The sequence below is a fragment of the Trichoplusia ni genome, chromosome 14, assembly GCF_003590095.1.
Source record: "Trichoplusia ni isolate ovarian cell line Hi5 chromosome 14, tn1, whole genome shotgun sequence".
Lineage (NCBI taxonomy): Eukaryota > Metazoa > Arthropoda > Insecta > Lepidoptera > Noctuidae > Trichoplusia > Trichoplusia ni.
The window spans coordinates 11031027-11046975 of record NC_039491.1 but is presented as its reverse complement, the minus strand read 5'-3'; the positions used below and the strand labels follow the sequence as shown (position 1 = coordinate 11046975).

The 15949-nt window shown below is 33.5% G+C and overlaps 1 protein-coding gene across 1 annotated transcript; it reads right to left on the bottom strand.

The window, feature by feature from the left end:
- Nucleotides 1-10872: 10872 nt before the first annotated feature.
- Nucleotides 10873-12857, bottom strand: LOC113500898 (organic cation transporter-like protein). Its single transcript, XM_026881822.1, has 4 exons — nt 12386-12857; nt 11894-12301; nt 11578-11827; nt 10873-11505 (listed from the first exon to the last, which is right to left on the bottom strand). Exons 1-4 carry the CDS (start codon nt 12796-12798, stop codon nt 11098-11100), a joined length of 1479 nt encoding a protein of 492 aa, XP_026737623.1. The 5' UTR covers nt 12799-12857; the 3' UTR covers nt 10873-11097.
- Between the last annotated feature and the right edge of the window lie 3092 nt (nt 12858-15949).

Below are 15949 nucleotides of genomic sequence, written 5' to 3'. Positions count from 1 at the left end.
ATACATTGCCTTGCTAATTGACGTTTACAATCTCGTTCTGAATCGATGTATCTGTATTGAGGTGAGTCGAACAACTGTTGCTTTTTAACCCAAGGAATGGGAGGAAGCGGGCTTTAGTGCCGAGTTTTTGTTTTCCAAAGATAGCAGGAATAAGTGGGAGGCAACGGGCAAGATACAGGAGAGACTAGCATAAGCAAAGCGCAGAATATGCCAAGCAGAGGGTGGTGGAGATTTGCCATTTCATTGCATTTATAACGAATATAGTCTCTTCGTCTCTCTGAGGGCTGAGGGTAAGACAAAGTCCAAATTTTTGAATGCAGTTATGTCCCTGACAGTTAATAGTTTCACACCTCAAATTTTTTTTAAAGGCTCGACCGATTTTTGTCAAAAATGTCTAAGAACACTCACGCATCATCATTCATCTTTAATCACACAATCTGGGAGGTATATGCCTCAAGCAGACACGTCAAACTTAGAACATCCCTCTTGCTTGCATCGAGAGTTAAAAAGCAAAAGCAGGTCGCACAAAACCTCGCCGTGACACATCCCTTGCACCAAACCATCGACAACGCAGTGACGCCGGTAAATATTCATAATTCATTTGCAATTAAACGCGTTGGAAATACTGCGGCCACAAAACGGCGCAAATGAAGCTGTTTAATTAACATTATCCTGATGCCGGAACATTATAATTTACTATTCATTTTAACAGTCATCATTTGTACCGAGGCCGTTTGTGCATACATTCTGTATACAGTTTTAATGTACTGAGCTTTATTGGAGCTCGTTTTTGTTTTAAAATTTTAAGTGCTTTTGTGCAATTAATGTCTTTTTTGCGTTTTGCCTTCTATTGTAGTGTGTAGATGGATTTTAGTATGACATAGGGTGTTTAGTATTTTTTTGTATGAATTTTGCATTTCTGTTTTTCTTAGGATTGGATGAGGAATGTTTTCGCATGGCATATTAAGCTATGGTCGTATAATAATAATTTAAGAATACTATACTAGGATACTATCGAGTTAGATTTTGACCCTAAAAATAACACCCAAAATCATCCAATTAAAATTAGACAAGCAGACTAGAAACAATGCAACGACATGCTAAGTTAACACTTCAAGACATGCTTTTCTTAAACGTCATGACATCTCGCTCACTCATGCTAAGATTTTGTAAGCATGAGTGAGACACAGTATGGGATGTCCTGAGATATCTCATGATATACGTTGGCATATCATCTCGCATTCGTCTTGGCTGTCGTACTAATCTTAGTGAGCTCGTTCATGACGCCCGTTAAATCTGCAGTGCTCGTTGTGAAATGGCTAATTCTAGATCATAAAGGATGTAAGATATAAAACAGAAGAAAGACTAAAAGGAAGATAAAAAAAAAAACGGAGATATCCAAATTGGTTTTCTAGAATGGTATCCTGTATCTTTCAATTTAAGTGGAAAAGTATAGCAAGCAATGGATTCCAAACGGTTTATTCAGTATCTTTATCCCGGAAAACCAGTTTCAGACACAATCGGACTGAAACGAATCAAGCTAAATAACCAAAAATATACTTTGAGGTATGTCTAAAGCACTCAAACATAGGAAGAGCATGGTGTTTAGAAGTATGTTTATGGAGGCTAATTCATATTCTTAAATTAATATCGATAATCCATTTAAGGCACAAGGGCATGATAATCGACCCTACATAAAACGACGATCAAATAATAGCTATAAACAACCTCAATGACACTTCAATATCCCATTAAAAAAAACTAATTAACTTTACATTTCCATACATTCTCATTTGAATTAATAACAAAATTATGTAAATACACAAATAATAAACCGAATATCAATCTATATCTTTATCATTACATCTGTTTTGATAATTAACATTTATATTAATGTAGCCTCTTATAATTAATGTGGAAATGTGGCAAAACACTTGACTAACTAAGCAAATGTAAATATAATCTGATAATTTATGATCTCTTATAATACAGATGGACATTTGATTATCTATAATCGTATTATTGATGCCATTTGCATATGTGGAACGAATTTTCGAAATAAAAGTTTCCGTGAGAAGTATTACATGAATATTGGTATTGAGTTAAAAGTCTACAGTGCATTCTCCACGTGACATATAATGCTGAAATCTTCCTTTTCTAATAAGAAAAAAAAGAAGAAAAGTGTCTTTTTCACAGGTCGTGTAGTGTGCTAGAAAAAATTAAAACTCTTGACTAAAACAGTAGTGAACCGAATTTGTTCACTATAATAAAACTAGCCCGTATACGTTCCACGGCTGGGCACAGGCGTCCTCGGTATAGACATAAAACAAGGTTTCCTAACGAGGTTTTCCTTAGTCGTATTTTCAGTGGTGTCTTAGAATAATTAAAAAAGGACATATTATAACTCACATTGGTACTAAGTATGCTTTGGATCCAACCTGCACCTCTTGAATGCATATTCATGCAGTTGACAATAGTCAACATATTGTATCCAATATCTCCGGTTCTAAAAACTAGACTCTTTTATTTTTACCACAGATTAATTAAGGCTGGCTATGAACATGGAAAGGTGAAAGCATATTTTTCATATCCCATAATAGAACTTACCTCCTACTCACATTATCAATAGGGTTGTGTGACGTCACAGGCTACGTCTCATTGACACGCCGCGGCGCCGCCAGGCTTCCAGGACTCCGCGTACAGATCAGCCTTTGTTGAGGGCTTTGTGTCGCTAATGCGTTCTATTTTCTTTGAAATCCGAACTCTTTTGCAAAGCTGTCGATACGTAGGTGTTGGTGAGATAAGGTTCTATTGTACTTATTTAGAGCAGAGGATAATACGTGAGCTATTTTCAGCATTTCAGGCCATGAAAAAGAAAAAAGTTTGTGAACAATTTAAAAATAAATCTTTTATGATATCCAACTTAGATTGTGGTGCGAACAAAACTATAATATGTTCAGGTTTTTCTCTCTCCTTGGAACCAAAATATATTTCAGTTTTCTATGTCTTGACAAGAAGCATTTATTGAACGTCTAAGCTCATTTTTCGTTACCTTCATAATACCAAATCAGACTGTAGTATTTTCCAAAAGTAATTAAAGACTAGGAACACATCTATGCTTCTAATATTCGAGCTGCCTAGATTATGAAAGCAATAGCAGCGAAAAACACTTTTCACATCGACTAGCCTTTTTTTTTGTTTAGACAATGGTCCTTATTCAGTTGTTAAAGTCAGGCTCTTATCGACTAAATCTGAACCACTGCGCAACGTCTCCCTTGTTTTGGCCGGTGCGTGACAATGTATCACGCATTGCCAGTATTACAAGCACACAGAAGAGCATTAAACCAACACCTACAAATTACAACACCATCCTGTATAACGTGTAATAAAAACTGGATACTATTGCCTCCTAATGCCACATTAACATGTAAACTAACAGCGACATGATTTACTATCGATATAATCTCACGATCTACAAAGATTTACATACAATGTTGATCTGTGAGCAGGAAGCGAGATACGATCGGACAAATGTGCTCGGACACATGTAGGTACTGGGTGACGTCATCTTGGTATACACGAGCTCATAAATTCTTGGTTCAGTTCAATAAGGAACAGTTGAACTGATATGTCAAAATTATGTTTTCATTCAATTTATTGAGTTTGTCCATGAGTTCCGTTTACTGTTGTCACAGTATTTTGAGTATAAAATAAATGTTATAAGTAAAAGTTTTAGTTCTACAACGATCTCTGTGAATGTTACAGTTATAGAAGCAAGATGGCGTTCTACGTGGCGTAGAGCGGCATCTCTCTTTCACAATGAAACTGTCCGACTCGAATGAGGTAGGCTCATTGAACTCTCAAAATGGTCCAAACAGGATTTATTACACACAAACGATATAAATATTAGTTTACACCTTACTAACTAATCCGAAGTAACATAAAAAGTTCCAAAACCGTGATTAAACCCACACGAGATCAAAAGCTTGTAATCACTCTAACAAGGCTGGCCTTAATCATTAAATACTTATAAAACCTCGATAGCTCAACATCGCTTTAAATAGGCACATAACAATTTGACTACTGCCTTTAAAAATAAAATTGATTGGTCATACCAGCCATAAACCACGATTCCTAATCCCAGCAATAATCGAGGCTTATCTGAAAACTCAATAAAATCTCGTGTTTAATATTAAAATATTTAAAAACATGTTTTATCGAGCGCTAAGCGGCCAATAAATTACATCCCATTAATAATCAAAAGTCGACATAAAAAGCTGACTGTCAATAAATTAATATTGTTATAAATTTATTGAAGGCGTCGTTAAAATATGTTTGGTTTTAATTAGCAATCGATTTCGCCAATGTAATTTATGTAAACATTATGCGGTTGGAACTGGGACGTACACGGAGGATGTGGAAAAGTGTGTATTTATGTTATTTAAATATTTATGGACCATGAACGAAAACAAAATGGTTTTAAATTATTTTAATTCGTTTTGTGACTTTTCGACATCGTCGTTTTAAATATATATTTCTATATTAAAGACTGCTCATTATTACTAATGAGTAGAGTTTTTATTTTGTTTTCTTTGCTGATGGTTTGTCAACATTTTGGAATGATTTTTTTTAGTGGTACAGTATTTTACGCAGTAAATTCAGCAATTAGTGATAGTCCATGAAGACAAAATTAAATTTTAGTTCTAATGTTAAGTACAGTTTTCTACGCTGTTTATGTAACTTTATGATGTAAATTAGTAATCAATAGGCAACCAAGAATTTTTTAAAGCTAATATGAACTCATTTCGAAAATGGACTTTAATTTGACTTACGGGATCTTACAGAGGAAGACAAGTTAAATAAATAGCCAAGCCACTTCCAAACTTGTGATATACAAGGCTCGTCCTTTGCACAGCTCCATCACATCCGTCTGTTTGTTTGTTCGTCTGTTCTTTAAACAGAGACAGCTCTTCGTCACCACATTCAATCTGTCACAGGTAGACAAAACCACAGTTTCTATGTATGTGAGCTTTTGTTCTTGCCTGTGGATTTTTGAAGATAAGTGGCGGGAATACCTGAACAGTAACACTAAAATATATATTTAAAAAAAATTGTGTTTTCTTGACTAATCATAAGTGCGTGTAGATAAATATAATATGTTTATAATAAAGTTAAGTTTATGATGTTTTTTAGAAAAAAACAGTAATAAAAGTATTTGCACAAGAGGAATGCATAATGGAGGAGAAACGATACTATATCTAATTTTAATTAAAAGTTAACAACTTATTAGTAATATTTTAATATAATTTATTTTTATACCGATACTGCATAATAATTTGTAATTTTATTACATCTCAGTAGCTTTTTAATGGCATTTTTATAGCTGTTGTGATCGAACCTGTTGAACTATTAAATACTAAATCAGAAGATATTTTGTATACCAGCGCATTTTTTTCTGCTTCCTTAATAACCAATTTAATAATAATAACAGAAAGAGACCATGATAATATATTAATAAAATAATCATAAGCTGTCAACGAGAACAGTATTTTCCATAAAAAAGGCATTAAAATTCTCAGATACTCCCTCATTCACTTAGAAAAACAAGCCGTAGGAGGTAAGGCAATGCAAAGTTTTGAAATTAACACACAAATGTTGAATATAAACTAATGCAGGGGAGTCCAATGCATGGCTCGCACGATACACATTTATCATAGATTGGTCTTAGGAATTATCGAGTTGGCTACCCCTGAACTAATGTCATTTAAAATGCCGTATGTTAATAATAATGTCAATATATTGATTTTTTTACGACTGCCCGTGTTTAATCAAGATATAATTAAGTAACTCGTAAAGTGTTTTGGAGAATTAAAATAACCTTTATTTATGGTGATTCGGTGTGAGGAAATTACATGGTTTAGTTAGTCTACTTAATATATAGGTTTGTGGAAAGTCGAACAAGAAATACGAAATGATACTGTAACTTTATGTATCGCTTTTGTAACTTACTGTAGAAACCTACTTGCTTTTATGAAGTAAACGGAAACATCAATCTGTACTTCAAAATCTACTTAGCTATTTATCCTCGTTTAATTTTTGTTTGTTTGTATCCGACCAATTTATTTATACTTTAATATAAATACTATTAGTTCGTACGTATATTAAAAAAAATCGTATGGAATCTGGCTAAAATTCTATTAAATCCAAAGGTCTTCAAATATCACAATAATTTAACTACTCTTTTGACGTAATAAAACAGACAACGGCCTACAATCTCTTTGAAAAAATATGCAACCTCTACGACTTGCAATAAACCAAGCGCACTGTATTATTCCACCATTCCATTTCAAAAAAGATTTATAGCGCATTAATTAAAATAAACTGTTGGCCACTATAACGCGCCCATTATCGGCATAAAAACGTCAAACGTCGAACGTAAAGTGTATCGTACACTCGCGTGCACTCAAACTCGTGTAAACAAGTTGCGACGCACGATTAATTGCAACGCAGTGTAAAGCACGCACGTTCAATCAACAAGTGATTTGTGTTAAATGTTGTATCAATAAAACTGCTCGGATGTGTATGTAGTACACTTGCACAAAAAATACACTGACTAGACTGTCTAAGTTTTTTTTTTCTGTTTTTTTCGTCGACTGAATTGAGTTAAATGTTATGAATAACGGTTCTTTTTTGTGATTGCTTATTCTGTTTTGCTTTAATTGCAGATATAATTGTCTTTTTTACATAAACGTTTTGAAATGTTTATAATTTTAAAAACTTGTGTTTTTTTTCTACAAACATGCAAATGAAATAAACATCTGAGAGACAGTCTGACTATGGAATCGTGTTTGCCCAGCTATCCCAGGTTACGCAGGTAACATAGGCAGTCACTCCTTAAAATACTGGTACTTACATCCGGTTAGACTGGAAGCCGACTGAAATCACCAGTTGAGTTAAGGCTAGGCTGATGATAAGTTCAAAAAATACCAACTTATATTTTCTGAACAAATTTTACTACCACGTTTATTTACTGAAACTGAAAGCTCAACTATCACTTGATATTGTTGATGACAGTACCTACATATGTAAACTGGACGTATGTCATATCCAATACTAATTAATACTCCGGAAGCGCCTGACAATTTATTTTCAATCGTGAAGATGTGTACGGTACTCGTTAGTTCAACCTTATATGGGCATACTGACGTAATAGTTTAATATTATATCCTCTTCAAATACTGTTTTAAAATAAATAGCGTTTGAAATTATGTTTAGGTCTCAACTTATTTGAATTGTATTATGACAATTTTTTATTTGTATTCACTTAAAAGTTGCTTATTATTGCGATGTCTATTGTAATACAAATATTTCATTTTTTTTAAATGTAGATATGTCTTTAAACTTAAACCTGCTTAGAGTAAAATTATTAAATTCGATACTAGCTATTCAACAGAAATTAAAGAAGAATACTTCTAAGTACTTATTTTATCAACATTATCATTACTACACTAGTCATCGCCCAACCCAACAAATAAGACAAGATCCTTAATTACAGTTTAATGTTGCACAAACTAATGTCGCTATATGGTCAGGGCTAAGTTTTTCATACGTCTATTATCATTAGGGTAATGGCAATAGCAATAATCTCTTTCATTACATCGTCCCTGTCTCATCATGATAATATATCTACATTGCCTTTAATTATACAATTTTAGTCGGCGACTGTACTTTTAAGATCGCATGTCATTTGTACATCACAAAGAAATTTTAACTTTATGTTAGAGATGTTAAAGTTTAAAGTCGATTGAGAGGGTCGTTAGAGTTACGTTAAAAGCGTGTGGATGGTTGATTTATATTACATTTTGACATGCGATGTATTGTCAACAATGACACTCATTAGCTCAAATTTGACTTGTCACATGCGATGTCGGTAAAATGTTTTATTACTTTATTTGTTACTTTGTTTTTAAACTGGGTACGAAATTACTTCTTGGTATTTAAAAAAACAATTAATGCACTTAAATAGGTCGTTTCATTTTACTTTAGTATTGTTTTATATTAATATTGTCATTGAGAGTATTGAGAGGCAACAATGTAGTGAATATTTATTTTGCTTGATACAATTTCTAGAACTTAATAATCAAATGTTAAATGATGTAATGCGAATTAGTATTTAGTTAAAAATAACGTTATATATTAAGTTAAAATTAAGTATTAAATCCTCCTTCATATCTCAATCAAACGAAAAACCTTATCAATAAAACTATAACAAGCCGCATTAAAATCCATTAAAATACATTTAACAGAAAAACTACCGTTTTCAATTTAATATCAAAGATAAGATCGGCATCAGTTAAAATCCATTGTCCGACCGACAAATATATCATTCCGCGACCCATTGCCGCTGTGCTATCGTAGAAAAACTCGCCCGGCGTCGATTTATTGATATGTAAATCATTTTAATTGGTGCCTATGGACATTTTTTAGTGTAATTGGCAGCTCGGTCGTAATTCATCGGCGCGATGAGGTATGTTGGCGGAGTGGGCACGCTTGCGACTATTCTGTCGCAACTGTTTTGTTTTTAAGTGTTGAAGACGTGTTTCGTGATTGTGCTTTGTTTCCTTTTGGTGCAGCTATGATTCTCATTTATATTGAATGACATTGAATCATAAAACGAATTTCAATATGTGTAAGACTGTATTCGTAGACAAAGGTAAATTTACATTGGCTTATCGTTCTAACGAAGCACGAGAGAGTTTTATCGTTCATACTAAAATATTGCAATAAGTTTGACTGATGAAAATCAACATTTCAACAGCTTACAAATATTGACCAATTCAATTTTTATCCTTTCGGATTTTGATTTGCGACAAAACGCATACAACTTTCGTGCTACGGAAAATCGCAAGCGTGCCTTCTCACAATCAATATTTCGAGGTATCAAAAGTATTATTTATGTGAGTAACGGTATTTACAATAACGCGGCGCAACCATTCGTACACACTCGTATATTGTCGTGTGTCGTCCTATGTTTTCGTTTTTTGTTGTATGATATGCGATAGTTCTTTGCATATGAAACATATGGTAGTTTGTGCACGCTAAATAATGTTTAATTTTACTTAACGTTCTCAATTTGCTTAGCAAATCATCAAATATTCAATATAAAATTGCATAAAACCTTTATAATATGACACAACGTATCAAATCGTCGATTCTCACAACATTTAATCACCCCGTAGTACACTGAACACTTAACTCTATACCTTCTACAACATTATGAACCTATAACCATCTCACTCCAAAGACTACTCCTTATTAAATAAGTCCTAACCCTAAATGCACACTGACATCAACAGTGAACAAGCTAGGGGCTTCTACCATGTATGAAAGATTAAGAAGACACAAAATCGCGGATGACGTAGCACGGTGGTTCAGGTTTAGTCAGTAAGAGTCTGACACTACCCATTTCCTCCTCCGAGGGAGGGTGTCCATGAGGATTCTCACGCCTTAAAAAAAAGAGGTCTTTTACCTTTGAATTAATTCTGCTGTAGTTGTGGGAGCGAAACAGCAAGCTGCACTTTATAGAGCAGTGTCTCGCTTCTACAAATACAAGAATCTAGCTTTAAGAGATTTAAAAGATGAAGAAGATTAGAAAGAACCGGTGCCCTATCATCAATGTTATTTAAGTTGTGGAAAAGAGATGCCGCTCTACATGGTGTATGGCATTGTCTCTGTCTAACAAATACAAGAGCTTTACTTACAGAGCTGATGATAGGTTTCATAGTACAGGGTGCTGTTGCAATGCATCCTTACGACGGGATCGCGTGACCATCTCCCATGAGTCGCGAACACCATCACTTTATAGAGGAGCCAGCAAGCGGCTAATTGTCGCTATTATAGCTATTTCTGAATTATTTACGCCATTATTAATGGTCTGCGGTGGTTCGGTTTGCTTTACGAGTTAGGAGATGCTTGTTGAAATACTGGAAGTGCTGTTATTTTAGTGTTTGTTGCTTCTGTTTTGTATTTATTTATTATATATTTACATGTAATTCTGACTAAAGCATTAACGCTGATCTTATTATATGAAAATTGAAATGAATTTTTACCTAAAACCGACTAGTAGGATATATCAGAAGTACAATAATAATCATATAGTAGATATGGTAGTTTTCGGACATCAGACTCAAGCAACATGACTAATTATTTCTAACAAACACAATAGTATCGAATTAAAATACTAGAATAATAAAAAACCGAATCGTTCAATAAATAAACATAAAATCAAACAATAACTGCTCTTATCTCAGTTATTCAAATTCTCGGTTGAAATGTCAATAACGTGAACTTTTGCGACCGAATATGCTTTATGAATCCACAGCTATCAATAGCAAGTTTATTTTAAATAAAGTGACAATATTCATAGTAACTGCATTTAAAGAGTGATAAAGAAATTGTTCAGAAGGTTTAAATCACTTTGAATCTTAAGAAATTTAAGTTATACGTAAAATGTTTGATGTTCTTAAGTGTTGTATTTAATTGAAAATTGTTTTTTTTTAACATAAGATGAAACTAAAAGACACAAATAAAGAAGTATTTATTCTTGCTTATATTTGCACTTGATTATGAGATACTATTGCAAGAGCAGGAACTACTCCTTATGGGTTTCTGCATTTTAATTATTCAAATCACGTTAAATGCTCGTAAAAATGAAATATAAAAAGAAAACAAACCTTAAGAAAACGCCCATTAATAACAAAGGCAAAGCTGAACTAGTTTTACTGAAAAAAGTATTTATTCTATAAACAGTTGGACGTGTAAGACTTCTTCACCATTGTTCAGTGTTATTAAATGTATTTATTATACAAAACGTGATAACATTTCGTGGCAGTTAAGTTTAATTGATGTCTAAATTCTAGTGTTCAGTCACGTTCTTGGATAAATCATGTTGTAACCGTAAAATGTTACAATAATGGTGAAATATTATTAGGTTTTGTTAGAGCAACCTTAATTACTTTTACGAAATAAGAACACGGAAATTCTTAAAAAACCTATGTAAAATAAGACTTTATTCGTTAACACTTAAAATTCATATTCCTACAACGTATCTTGCAATCTCGTCCCTTTTGTTTCTGGTAATAATATACAAAATATTGAAGCAATAAACGGTAATACTGCAAATATCAACGAAGGAATCCAATGAGGATTGATAGTAGCAATGAACGGCGCAACCATTGCTCCTATTTTAGCACCAGCTGAACACAAGCCATAGGCCATAGTCCGCAATGGAGTAGGGAACAACTCTGAAACATAGACGCACAATACGCCTAAGGTTGTACAAGTGGCTGCGAAACCGATGACTCCTACAACTGTGCAGGCAACATGGCCTGGTGGTATGAAAACGAGGATAGTCATCGTAATACCAATAATTGATAGGCAACCAACAGTAGCGACTTTTCTTCCAAATGTTTTGTTAAGCATCATTGCAAGAGGACATGTTGGTATCTGAAAACAAAGCAAAACAGTCAGTAAATCACATTAATTAGCACGCAAGAATTTGTAGTAGAAAAACATTACCTGAATAGATCCTAATACAATCACAGTAATAAAGACATTAGACCCGATGAAGGTAACATACTGATTAATGCCGAAATAACATGCTCCAGTGGCTATCCATATAATTATCGACGATACCATCTTGAAGGCGCGTTCTTTTGTTCTAAAAAGATCTAAATAAGTAGCTTTACGTATTTCTTTATCGGTCACCATCATTTCATGTAAAGCTTTAGCAACATTTTCTTGAATGTCTTCTGTACTTAATTTATTCCTGAAATCAGAATCTATTATTACTATTTTATTTTCATTTTATGGTTATATTTGAGGTAAAACTCACCGTAAAGCAGCTTTTGTCATTACATCAACAGTTCTTTCATAATTTCCTTTAGCCATCAACCATCTAGGTGATTCTGGTAGTAATACAATAAACACGTAAATAAAAATGGATGCTATGGCATACTCCAGAAGGTACATTCTCCAGTCTGTAGCGAAATGAGCAAATACTGATAATAATGCTTGAGTCAGCCCATCAGGCATTAACGCTAAACTACCAGCCGCCTCTCTATATTGTGGTCCAACAATTTCTATAATAAATACTAGGCCTATTATCATAGTGCCACCTGAAGCCATTCCTATGAAGAACCGTAGGGCATTGAAGATCCAGTAGCCTGGAGCAAATGGTACAGCCAACATGAATATGACGTTGATAAAGCATGATATTGTTAACCCAGTACGGCGACCAAATCTACAAAAAGGAAAAATAACTTTCACTAAAAACTGGTATAAGAAATATCTTCAATATATCTAAGGAATCGTAGCAGTAAATTACCTGTCTGATATCCATCCAAACAAGGAAACACCAACCAAGAACCCAAACATTAACATAGACTGTGTAAACCCAACTTTCCACGAATCTGCACAAATTAGTCCAAATTCTGAGATCAAAGTCTTTTCTAACACATCTTCGAAAAATGTATATTCTGCACAATTATCATAACACGTTGAATTTTCTACGTCAATTACACTACTATCGTTAAACTTCACGCACTTGAATTCTGTTGAGGGAGTTAGAAAAATGATTGAAAGCATATTCCATATTGCAACAGATCTTATTACAGCAGCTACTATGCAAACTATAGCTTGCCACACACCAAATGCACCAATACACTTTACCACATAATCATCTTGAAAGTCACTGTCTATCAAATTCTCAGAACTAAATCTTCTGCTTTCCGATGCCATTGTTAGCTTAATATAATCATTAAGGAACTTGAACTTGTTACATTATTTTTAAATAAAGATTATGAAGTCTTAAAGACATTTAAAAGTTTCATAAATATTCACTTGACTACTAGTCGATATGAAATTTAAATTAACTTATAATTAAACACATCGTCAATAAAAACAGAAACCAAATGATAATTTTTAGTAAATAATGTTATTTATCTATTAGTTTGTTTTTAATATAACTTTATCAGTTGGTGACGTAATTTTGGAGTAATGGACGATTTATTGCTGTAGGTCATGGATGGAGGTCTTTGTACTTGATTCGGATTTTTTATCAGTCAAATAACTGTTTTAGTTTACATTAAAGGATTTTGAAGTGCATAAAAAGTTTCGATATCATCATGAAATTTTTAAACAAAACATCTTACGCCAGAATTAGCCGGCATCACCAAATTTATATCAGTCGCAGGAGTATCTTCGCGTTGTCAGACGCGTTACCGTAAATAAACCTCCCAGAACCGCCTTTGTTCGTATCGTTATTTCGGCGGACGGAACCACACGGGTTGCCTGTCCTCGCATTTTTTATCCAACGCCCAGCCCAATTAATCTTCCTTATCGTTCCATCGCCGCCAGTTAAATAATCGCGGCGCAGACGAGTTTAACATAAATTAAGTTTTCCACGACACCTGAGATACCCCCCCTGTGTTAAGAGCCTCGACTACAACCCACTAACAGATGAAGCGGGCAATTTCGATCCTTAAGTCAATGGGATAGAAGTTGGTGTGAGTGATTTTGTAATTTAGCTGGTCAGTAATAATGAGGCTTCGTCGAGAGATGTATATCGCAAGCCAGAAAGAAAGGTTAAGTGTGAACATTTGTTTGTTAATGCCCTTGTATAATGGATTCGTGGTTCTTTTTCGGTTGGAATGATAAGTTGTTTTACTTTAATTGATCGATCGCTTGATTCCTTTCGGGTATTGTAAACGGTGAACGAATTTCTCTTACTTGTAGACAGGTCAGATAAGTGAAACGCTAAGGGATTGATTGATGGCCGTATTTACATTTAGTGTTTCGGATTTAGACTTGTTTATCTTTTTTAAGTTACTCAAAACTGAATTTGTAATTTTCATGTTTTATTTTTTTTCTGTTCTTGCATGTTATATTATGTACTGCAATGAAGCGGGGTTTTGTCGTGTGAGACTATTATCTGAACCTTTATTTTGATACAGAATCTACTGACGTAGGATTGACAGTTTAAAATGTAGTAACAGTATTCTAATTTGTTTTAATTGCTTTTTTCTTCAATGTTCATACGTTCAACGTTTTTCCTATTTATTTTCATCTATTATTATCTACTAATCTATTTTACATTATTGGTAGCCTCCCATCGAACGTAATGTTTTAGTTAATACAGTCTATAAACTTCTCCACTAAATACATACATAAATCTCAGAGCAGTGTTAATCTGGCTTGTTTAAAGTGTAATTATTGGCTGAGTTCAGCGAGGGTCAACCAGAAAGCGCCCTTGCACTGATAATCTCAACTAACGTCAAGTTAAAAGCTACGTAAATCTTACAAATAAAAGGGTTTCTTGTAAAGTGTTTTGCCATTTTTTGTAACAATTTGTTTTGGATAGTTTTAATGCTTGTAAGAAAATACTTACCTCATATTTTACATCGCATTTCGAAAATATCTTGTTTTCACAAACGAAAAATTGTTAATAATCTTTCAAGGCTATCATTGTACATTTTTGGGGATCCGTACCCAAAAGGTAATAACAGAACTCTATTACCAATCCTCCGCTGTGTCTGATTTAAGGTATCAGGCATACAGTTCAAATTTGAAATGATTTTTCTTCGATACATTCTATTAGCGTCGCTACTATAAAGACAAAACTAAATTTATAAAGGTTTTAAAGTGTGACCTCTTTTTAGCAAATACGTTATGCATGAGCATAATCGTACAGATCCCTCATGTCACTATTTTTATATTTCTGTATAAACGATGCAAAGTGAGCACGTCTATTAAACACTACTTAAAAGATATTACCTCTACTTAGGCTATATTCTAGGTGTATTATATCCAAGGATCATTGTATTGCTCAAAGCTTTTAGTAACAAGGTTAGTGTATCCGTATGTACTGACGTCAGCAATTATAATCTTATAAATAAAGAAGATCTTATAGATATCACCAGATATCGGAACGGATTTCCCCAAGGATATATAACTAAGGTCTGAATTGACGTCATTAAAAAAAAGTAATCTACTTAAGTTCTAAAATTAATGCAATTAATTTAAAAGCCCAATTATCAGCTAAGTATTATTTAATTTAAAAACCAATTTTAGTCACAAATAAATGACCAACTCCACGTATATTAAACGCTTATCTCCCACACGTTTCATCCTTTAAAATTGTCTCTAGAGCTATCACACTAAGTAAATTCGATTCAAGAATCTTCTAAATTTCATCTCTCAATAGTTCTCCATCAACTGTACAAATAGAAGTCTTGAAATCTCTAAGTATGTCAACAAACGCTGCAGCATTCCTTGAAACCACTCTCCAAACAGTTTGCTCAAATAAAACACAAGTTTCTAAAATTGGCCAAATCAATTATCGTGATTACCCGGCCAGTTCGACTCGTGCCCGCTTTGTTTGATATTTCATACCAACGATAGTTGTATCAATTTGGTCGTGTTAGCATCACTGTGATATTTACAGGATATTTAAGCTTTTGAAAATTTGATTTCACTTGTGTGGTCGGCGGTGTTAGTTTTGGTGTGAAACATGAGTTGTGACAAAATAATGAAAGTCAATATTGTGGGATGGTAATTGTGCCATGTCATTGGGATGATGTCATAGAATGTCTGTCAGAAAATAAATGAAATTTAAATACCAAATTATTTTATCAAAAAAAAAGTGTTTATTTTTGAAATGTAATATACTGAACTATGACTTTGATAATTATGATGAGTACTTCATTAATATTAGTTTTTCTTTACGTTTTGGTAATTTTCCTGTAATAAGTACTTGGTTAAAACTTTTCATTACATTCTGTACTAAAATTATAACCTACAATTGGACCATGACTCTCATAATATACCTTTTTTATTTAACCTATTACCTAATCAAAAAAGCACTCAAGAAATACCCTTGCCTTGTTAATCA